Source organism: Anastrepha ludens, chromosome 6 (assembly GCF_028408465.1).
Source record: "Anastrepha ludens isolate Willacy chromosome 6, idAnaLude1.1, whole genome shotgun sequence".
In the NCBI taxonomy this organism is placed as follows: Eukaryota; Metazoa; Arthropoda; class Insecta; order Diptera; family Tephritidae; genus Anastrepha; species Anastrepha ludens.
The window spans coordinates 4,364,384-4,374,121 of NC_071502.1; the positions used below are offsets into that span (position 1 = coordinate 4,364,384).

The window sequence follows — 9,738 nt, forward strand, 5'->3', positions numbered from 1 at the left end:
AGCGATGAAAACCACTCCAACGGCGGCGCTGGAAATGATACTCAGCATGCCACCTATTGACTTTATGGCGGAAAGCCTGGCAGCGAAATCCGTGAGGAGGTTGGTGGCTGCTGGAGTATTCACCTGCAGAGCCCTCGGTCACAGCTCAATAGGAAAGTGGAGCTCAGGTTGCACGGACTACATGACTCTGTACTTTAATTGGTAGAGAAGGTTTCGCACTACAATTGAAGAGGAAGGATGGCACAAAGGCATGAAGCCTGGCCATAGAACTTTTCACATCTATACAGACGGCTCGAAAACTCCAGGCGGAGTGGGAGCGGGTATTTACTGCTCAAAACTAGAGATAAGGCAGCCTATCACGCTGCCAGACCACAGCGGTATTTTCCAAGCGGAAGTTTTTGCTGTGGGGAAAGCCGCGGAGCTAGCCTACACGCCAAGCAATAAGCTCATATTGTATTAAGTCTGAAGCAGGGAGGCTATAGAAAGGCTAGCCAGTAGGCTGCATATCTACTGGGTACCTGGTCACAAAGGCATTATGGGGAACGAAAGATGAGATAGCAAAAAGTGCTGTTAGACTACCTTTTGAGCAAGATAACGATATACCAAAACCGTTAAATACTAAATACAACGAAATGGGCGACTACATGAAAACTCTAGTGGAAGCTAGGTGGACTAATCTGACCACATGCAAAACAGCAAAAGTTATGTACAGAACTAACGACAAAAAACTGACTCAATTCGTCCTAACGCTCTCGCGAAAGGACAGCAGAACTATCATAGGTATGCTGACAGGCCGTAATCTATTGGCTGCACATGCGTACAAGATAGGGATTGCTAACACGGACAAATGCAGGAAATGCAGAGAGGATGTTGAGGAAACTTTAGAACACCTAGATTCGCCAAAAACGCGGACATCCTACATGATGTCTACTTTAGGTATTCATAGAGGTCGGTGTTCATCTGGTATCGCTAGGGACCAAAAGGTCTATGCGTGGCTTATTGCCAACCAGGCTAACCTAACCTAACCTACCAACATACTTACGTGTAGACCTCTAAATGTTTAAACTTTTCAAAAACTACTTTATTCAGCTGTATTTTCAGAGTATAGTGAATGAGCATATTTATGTACTCGTATGCATGTGCGTGTGCTTGAGTGAGTGCATAAATATAATAACTCCAATTAAATATTTCATGATGGACAAGTAAGAGCTAAGTCGGATGCTGAACTCTATCGCTATTCTGTGCTCCATGAATTCATATATACATACATACATATACATATAATATATATATATATGTGTGTGCATATATTTGTTGGTGTATATATTTTTAGAAATGCGAGCATACGCACACATACATACATACATGCATGTAGAAATACGTGTATAAGAAAACACGTACTAACCGAATAGATTCTCCGTTCAATTTTGACGTCTTCATGTCGTTGCTGTTGAAGTTTTAGTTGTTGGCGTTATGGCTTCTGTGTCGTCCGCTGCAGTTTTTGGCCTCCTCCAGTGGATGATGATGTTGAGCGGAAATTCAATTCGCTGTCTAACATGACTGCGGCCATGTTTAATCAAATACGTGACTTGTTTTCAATTTCGATGGCCCGAACTAGCTGGCATTCGCCCAACCAACCAACCAACCGGTCAACTAACTCTTCAGCGTCGATTATGGGCATTGTATGGCAGTGGCTATAAAACGCAGGTAAATGCCAAGCGTGCAAGTTTTAGAGGTGTCTAGTGAGAAGAGTAGTTACTTGCTTTTGAGCTCACTTCTACTGAAATCAAAGTAAATTCCTTTTTATAAATGAAAGTTTTTGTAAAAGAGAGAGAAATATTTTCTATGTGTGAATATTTTTATTTGTGTAATTTTACACAGCTACGTAAATTAATAAAAATAATTTTTCGTTTCGCCTGCAAATCCGCATCATTCAGTAACGAAATTTATTTTAGCCAGTTATTATCACTTTTTGTCAATCTCCCATATCTGTACATATCTCGTATTCGTTTGCTTAACTCTTCGATTTCATAAATGTTAGCATTTGATAAGCCAACATCATCATCTATATGCAAGGAAAAAAGAAAAATGCTAATTAAATTTAAGAAACAAAAACTTCAAAATAAGTCTCATTTTAACTTACATCCTGAAAATGTTTCATATTGACATTGAAAATGTTGAAAGCGGTCAGCCTTGACGGTTCATTTGAGCCCTGCATCCACATCATTGTATACTTGCCAAATTCGACTGAGCTTTCGTACCATTTCTGCTCGTACAAAACTTCATTGATTCTGGAGCTCTAAAAAGACAAGCAATAGATCTACATTGAGGGGTTCAAAAGGTCAACAATGCATTGCGCACATGCAAAAAACTGGTCGGAATCAAATGTGGATTAACACCTCTTATTACACATTCGCTGTATACTTCGGTAGTTCGACCTATTTTGCTATATGGAATCCTCGTGTGGTAGCCATCGACTCAAAAGACGAGTTATACGAAACTGCTGAGCAAGGCCCAAAGAACTGCGTTTTTATGCATCACCGGCGCTTTAAGGACTACCTCAAATAAAACGCTCGAGTTGTCAGTCAACTTGTCTGCTCTAAATCTGATAGGAAAACACGTGACCACGCTTCAATACTGCATACCATGAGTAGTTATAATCAAGAAATCGACTACTCTTTCCCTAAATCCGCCTTCGACAGGCTCTTCAAGACTAACGTTGGGATGTTAGAGAAGATACTGGCGATCTAAAAGATCAAGAAAGACTTTACGATACGTTTTCCGCCGAGAGCCAAATGGGACAAAGGGAAGGTGATTGGAAGATAAGATATCGAAATCTATACTGACAATTCTAAGATGAGCTGTGGTGTGGGAGCTGGCTTCCATTCGGAGCCGCTCAACCTATCTCAGTCAATTCGTCTTCCTGACTATGGCAGCGTGTTCCAGGCAGAACTATTAGCGATCAGAAAAGCATGTAAACCACTAAAACTCCACAAGGAAGTTGGTGCAAGAGTAGCTATCTTCTCAGAGATTCAAGCAGATATAACGGCCTTAGACTCCAACTCCATTTCATCCAAACTAGTCTTACAGTGTAGAGAGGAGCTGGAAATGCTTAGTCATCGGCTTGAAATTACTCTGATATGGGTTTCCGGTCATAGGAACATACGGGGTAATGAAATAGCGTATGAGCTAGCAAGAAAAGCTTCGACACTAGACATAGCAGAGGCGGTGGCAGTCTCCACCCCACTCAACATAATAAAAGCATCCGTTGCTTCACACTATCATGTTTTAGCCAATTACCTATTAGGATGCTCTCGACCAAACATTTCATGCATCACTGCAATCCTTACAGGTCATTGGAAGGTAGCCCATGCAGCTAGACTCAACCTACCCTTCAATCCCATCTGCAGAAGTTGTCAAGCGGAAGAGGTGAAGGAAAGTCTTTTCCCCGACTTATGTGAATGTCCATGGCTAGCTAGGGCAAGACTTCGCTCTTTCGGTAAGCCTTTCTTACAGCAAATTAATGAGATCTCAGACATTGGGATAAAGAATTTGCGAGATAAAAAATTGCTTGGATCTCACAAAATGTAGAGTCATGTGTCACTGGTCATTGACTGTTAGGTTGGCGCTCTTCTAGGCTGTGGAGACGAGGAAGAAACAGTAGAACACTTCCTCTGTAAGTGTCCAGCCTTAGGTAGTAGTAGAGTTAGGAAATTAGGACATTTTAGGTGTTTGAATAAAACTTATCATACGCTTCATAAGAGCGTCTTAATGGTTCCATGATGAATAAACACTGAGGTTTCCGTGTTACGCAGTGGTCAAAGTGAGTTGGCTATTCTAAACCGACTGCCACAAAAACTTAACCTAACTTAATACAGCTACATTTACATATTAAGATGTAACCAAAATGAATGAATTAAGGGCATTTCCTGACTATTATTCAAAACTCGATTTGAAATGCTTTAAACCCTTTCAGGGTCCAGTTAATGATTTAGTAAGATCCCGCCAAAACGTGAAGCAATCTTTTTACAAGAAGAATATCCCTGAAAATGAATCAATAAGTCTCTGAAAGGTTGCGTTAACATCTCAAATCGAACATTAGGTCGCGAAGAATCGTAATTTTCGAACACTTATCCTTTGGGTAACCATCTCACTGAACCTAATTTTCTGCCTAAGCTATGAAAGATTTAGTTTTATTGTAACAGCCATTTAAAGCGGGTATCTGCTTTTCATTTTCAGCATTTTCATAAAAAGAGAAACAAGCGAATATCGTTAATAATGTTTTGCACATGCGAACCAAATAAAAGTCGATAAATATGGCAGCATCAATTTAAATCAGCTTTGCCGAACGTCAATATGCGAATGTAAACAACAGTCACAAAACCGAACCGATTTCAAGCATTGCACCAGTGCTTTCTGCACACGATCTGCTGTGTATGTACCCTATGATCAGAAAGTACCAGGAATGTTTAATTTAAACGAACCGCGCACGTTTAAACCGGTCCATATTTTTTTCTTATATTGGTAGGACTGTAAGACACACATCAGCCACTTTTTAGCGCCATCGGGTCATGACTTGCTGCCTGGCCGCCCGGAATTGTGGGCAAACAATTCTTGGATTTTGTATGATGATAACGCGCCATCGCACCGAGCCCAAATTGTGCTGAATTATTTGACCAAACACCAAGAAAATGCCATCGTGCAAGCACCACATTCACCCCGTGCGACTTCTTTTTGTATCCCAAGTTGAAGTTACTACTTCGTTTAAGAAGATTTCAGTCCATAGAGGAGATCAAAGAGAATGCGACGAAGGAGCTGAAGGCTATCCCTTCGTCGGCCTACCAGGGTTGCATGGAGGACTGGGTTAAATGTTGGCACATGTCTGTTGCTTCAGACGGGTCATATTTTGAAGGAGATAAAATAAATTTGCCTGAACTGTTTTGTTTTATTTAAACATTCCCGGTACTTTCAGATCATAGGGTACGTATGTGTAAAAGCACATAAGTTGTTTGCATCGATGATGATTTAAAGTATCCACTACCATAGCAACACAATGGGCACCGAATATTTTACTTGCTGAATTGAGATCACCAATCCAGAAAAGGTCAATAAAGTCTATGGTATGATAAATCATAAGGGTGATCGGTGAGTGAAGGTGCGCGAACTTATCCTTGGGATGATATATTAGATTTACCAGGTTAAAACAAAATTATGCGGCTCCCATGTCACGGGGTACTCGGCAGCCGAATTCTGTACAATCATTTCACATGCATTTACTCGCTCATACAATCAGTCGTTGTGTGGATTTTTTCGCATATCACTAACACATTCCTAGTTTTTTCGTAAACAAATCAATTCATAACCCCGGCTACGCCAGACAATCAACCGATTCTGTCGAATTCTCAATTCCTTTCATCATGAAATGGATCAGCTTTCAGTCGGTCTGTCTGCCAGTCACCGAGGTCATGACGACACTATTTTGGTGATACTTGTAATACTTGCCACAGTCTCCAGCAGTGTTCCCCATTTGGACACATCGTAGAGCATAAAAGTCTCCGTCGAGCAAGCTAAAAAATATGTGGCAATAGCCAAATAGTCCGACGCTTCGGAAACCAAAAATAAATTGAAGCAAATAGATGCAGCCATTCCCATATCCGAAAACAATATCGACAAATTAAAGATGTCGTTTAAATCGCCAGCGAGCCTAAAGAAAAGTGTACAAGAATTTATAGGATTTATGATTTCTCATTTTTAATATCACACCTGTTAAGATGTTGATGAATGTATATGTAGACGTGCAATTGTTCGAAGAATGCATCCGCTGTTTGCGGATCTTTTGCTGCTCGGACATCCATCCGCTCCATAAGTTTAGCCAAGTATTTGTAATACATACACAGTTGGGAAATAGTTATGACGAACACCTGATCCCATGTGATTAGCATATTGAGGGAGACTATGACCAAAACGAATTCATAGGTATATGTGAACGGATAATACAATAAGTTTTCCTTGACAGCAAATGGTAGCCATGATGCATTCACATGGAAATCATCTGCCACCGGACCTCCTTCCTCAAAATCATAAAATATAAAAAACTTTATTAATGGCATGGATAAGAACGCAGCCAAAGCAATGCAAATAATAGTATGGAGGAAGAAGAAACGTCTCTTAATGTAACCATGACACTTAGCCACTTCCATATGCTTCTGCAGGTATTCCGTACGTGGAAATATACAGTCGATGTCGTTATAGAATTTGGACAGTTTGACACGATTGAATTCCAACGAGAAGCCACGCATTGTCAGCACGATGCCCATGCCGAAAGTGGCAAAGATTTCTTGCGCTTTGGTGACGTTCCCTGATTGGATAGCGGCCGCACACTTGATTGCATTACCAACACAATCTAAAACCGACAAAACTAATGCTACTTGCAACAGCTTTGAGCTTGGAATTGCAAAACGTCCATTGATGCGTGTATAGTCGATGAAATTTATGCGTAGATAGCGTTGCAAGGGATGCAAAATTGCGCAGAGATCATCGATTGTGCACAGTTTAGAGTCGCTCTGATTCCCGTCTGCAAGTTTCATTTTTTTATTGTTATGTTGTTAAGTTGATACCGAAGGAGACGACCCTGTTTAAAGATTTTTCATGCAATCCAAAAAGGTAGGGCTTTATATACGAGTAGTGGTAGGAAATTTACAAAATACAGTGATACCGCTTTAATTTGAATTTTCCTCGCAGAATTTGGAACGCAATACTGCAATAGAAGTCTTTGAACCCTGTTTAAAGATTTTTCATGCAATCCAAAAAGATAGGGCTTTATATATGAGTAGTGGTAGGAAATTTACAAAATACAGTGATACCACTTTAATTTGAATTTTCCTCGCAGAATTTGGAACGCAATACTGCAATAGAAGTCTTTGAACGCGAATTTTCAGACTTTGTAAAAAACTTTTTTTTACATTTAGGGTCAGAAAAATATCTTAAGGGGACAGATACCTGTAAAATTTCGAAAAAAAAAAATTTTTTTTTCATATAATGTTAATATAATCCTTTAAGAATATGCCATTTTTAGAAGAAGAATTTTAAGTATTTCTTATATTATAGGTCGTCAACCGTGACGTTGCGTTCGAGCGCTGGGAGAGGTATAGTTACGTTGTATTCAAACTTTAGACGCGTTTTTCTTAAAACTATATTTTTCGAATTGGCGTACACGGTAACTCGAAAAGTTATTGACCGATCTCCCTGAAATTTTGCACACATCTTTTTTATGGTACTACTTTCTATGTGTTTCAAGTTTTCGAAAATTTTTCGAAAAAATATTTTTTGGAAGCAAAAATAGTTGGAAAATTTGCCCCAAAATTCGTTTTTTTCTTGAAGCTTTTTATTCCGCGATTTTTTTTCCATTTTTGTTTAATTTATATAGAAATTATGACATTAATAAACAAAAATTGTTTGGTATTTTGTATTCAGGTCACTGACGCCGATGCTACAATGCCCGCCGATTGGGAAGCCCCGCTACGACCTTTCTGGAAGAATTGAGTGTACAGCCGCCATATTTAATGATTAAAAAAAAAATGTATTGTATATTATTTTAATGTATAAATAAACTGTATGCGAATTTTGAAAAAAATGTGTTGACTTCTTCATTTTAAATAATTTTAATGAAAATCAGGGAAAATATGGCCGTTTATAGGTATCTGTCCCCTTAATACTTCTACATATTTTTAATTTTAGCGCATCCCTCCTCAGTTTGCACTGCAAACTTTAACAGATTTTTATCGAAACTAAATTTTTTCCAGTTGCCCGAAATCATATTCGAACAAATTTTGACCGCATAATATTTTGACTGTATGTTCACAATTACATTCCGCAGGCAAGTACGGAAGGATTTTTTCAAGGCTCAATAAGTTTTGCGGCTGGATAAGAGAAGGCGTTGCTTCTAGCTTAAATTTTCTTATGTATGTATTATATTTTGTTTTTGTTATTTAGGTACACTCTTCATATAAACGAATGCGAAGTTTCATTTCAATATGTTTATTTATTCTTTGCCTTTTAGTATCGACGTGTCACAGTCTACAATGGAAAAAATCATGTATCGTGCAGTTATTGAACTTTTATTTTCGGAAGTTCAGCAAAATTTAAAGCGTTTATGAAAAAACAAAGTGGATTTTGTGCGTCGATTCTTTACTATGGATGAGACTTGGGTCTATCACCGAGATTCTAAATCAAAACAAATGCCTAAAGGGTGGTGATAAACTGGTTCTTCGGCTCCGAAACGAGTTTGTGTTCAGAAATCGGCTAAGAAGTTGTTAGAATCAGTTTTTTGGGATGCAAATGGAATTTTGATTGTGGATTACTTTTAAACTGGTAAAAAAATATATTCTGAATATTAGAGTAACCAGCTGAGGCGAAAAAAATCCATTTTCGGTATAGCCATCAGGGCAGTTTTTGATTTTTCCATTACTTATTTTTGGCAGTTAAAACGCATTCCCTGTAGTGGGAGAGAGCCAAATCAGGTGGATTCGCGAGCTGTTGGGTGGTATTCGGTTCGCTTTTTGGTCAAAAATTCACGGATAATGATGGCACTGTGTGATATTGCGTTATTATGGTGGAAACGAGTTGTCCACGAGTTGCTTTCCCACAAATCCTTTCTATTCTGGTGAATTGCTTCATGCAAACGTCTCAAAGAGTCAAAATAATACCATAGTCTTTATTAACTGATCTGATCTGACCTGTTGCAATCCACTGACACCGTGAACATCATTTTCTTTTTTGACTGAAAACGACGTGGTTTTATTGGTTTTCGTTCACTCGGAGCTCTCCACTCACCCGCCTGATGTCTGGATTACGTGTCGTGCTCATAAACCCACACCTCGGCTCCAGTAATGATGGGGTCGATGAATGTTGCGTCGGATTCAGTCTTGGAAATCATTTCTTTGGAGATATCAACGCAATCCATTTTTGCGTGAAATGCAGGTCCTTTTGGACCAACGACAACTTTGCAGTAATAGGGCGCAAGCCTAAGTCATTAAATGCAATGTTTTCATCCGTTTTTGATGTCGATGGCCTGTCACTACGTTCGTAATCCTCTTTGACTATCGATTGCATCTCAAGCGTTCATGCCACTGTTGTGGAAAAAGTTTTCCAACATTTCACACCATTCAGTCCATTTTTAACGCAAATTTTAATACAAACTTGTTGTGGCAAACTCAAAACGATTTTTTAAACTGTAAAACATCGTAAAACATAAAAACATCTACAACTCGTTAAGATGTAGATTTGCTCAAGAGGGCGTTACTTTTACAAATGCGAGGCAGTGGAGATACAATTTTGGTAGAAGTCTTAATCACAGATAACCTAACAAAACAGAAAAAAGCAGAACTCTAATCAATCGTCACCTGGTGATATTATAGATTTTTTAAACAATTTTCAATCGCTTTGGTTTGAAAATGAAATGCCCATTTTTGCAAAAATCTATGTATCACGGTAATCTCTATATTTCTTTCTCTATATTAGCACCTTTATTAAAAAAAAAAAAAACAAATACCTGAAAATATAAGTTAATCAGTACACAACAAATAACAATACAATTACGAGAATTCATTAAGAACAAGGTCCCTGTATAAGAATTTTTACAGAGCTTGTTGATGTTTTGAAGAGATAGACCAGGATGCAAATCATGAGATGTAGATTTTTTGGCTGAGTTTAAAAATACCGGCAATTCTTTGACATTTA

General features: G+C 38.7%; 1 protein-coding gene across 1 annotated transcript; it reads right to left on the reverse strand.

Moving 5' to 3' along the window:
* Positions 1–1,949: 1,949 nt before the first annotated feature.
* LOC128868529 (odorant receptor 88a) lies at positions 1,950–6,630 on the reverse strand. The gene is made up of 4 exons (XM_054110718.1): positions 5,764–6,630; positions 5,503–5,704; positions 2,144–2,299; positions 1,950–2,065 (listed from the first exon to the last, which is right to left on the reverse strand). Exons 1-4 carry the CDS (start codon positions 6,585–6,587, stop codon positions 2,015–2,017), a joined length of 1,233 nt encoding a protein of 410 aa, XP_053966693.1. The 5' UTR covers positions 6,588–6,630; the 3' UTR covers positions 1,950–2,014.
* Positions 6,631–9,738: the final 3,108 nt, after the last annotated feature.

Coding starts and splice junctions, on each gene's coding strand:
- LOC128868529 (XM_054110718.1), bottom strand. CDS start 6,587: ATGAAACTTGCAGACGGGAATCAGAGCGACTCTAAACTGTGCACAATC. Junction 5,705..5,763: donor ATTCATCAACATCTTAACAG/GTGTGATATTAA, acceptor ACTTTTCTTTAG/GCTCGCTGGCGATTTAAACG. Junction 2,066..2,143: donor ATATGAAACATTTTCAGGAT/GTAAGTTAAAAT, acceptor CCTTGCATATAG/ATGATGATGTTGGCTTATCA.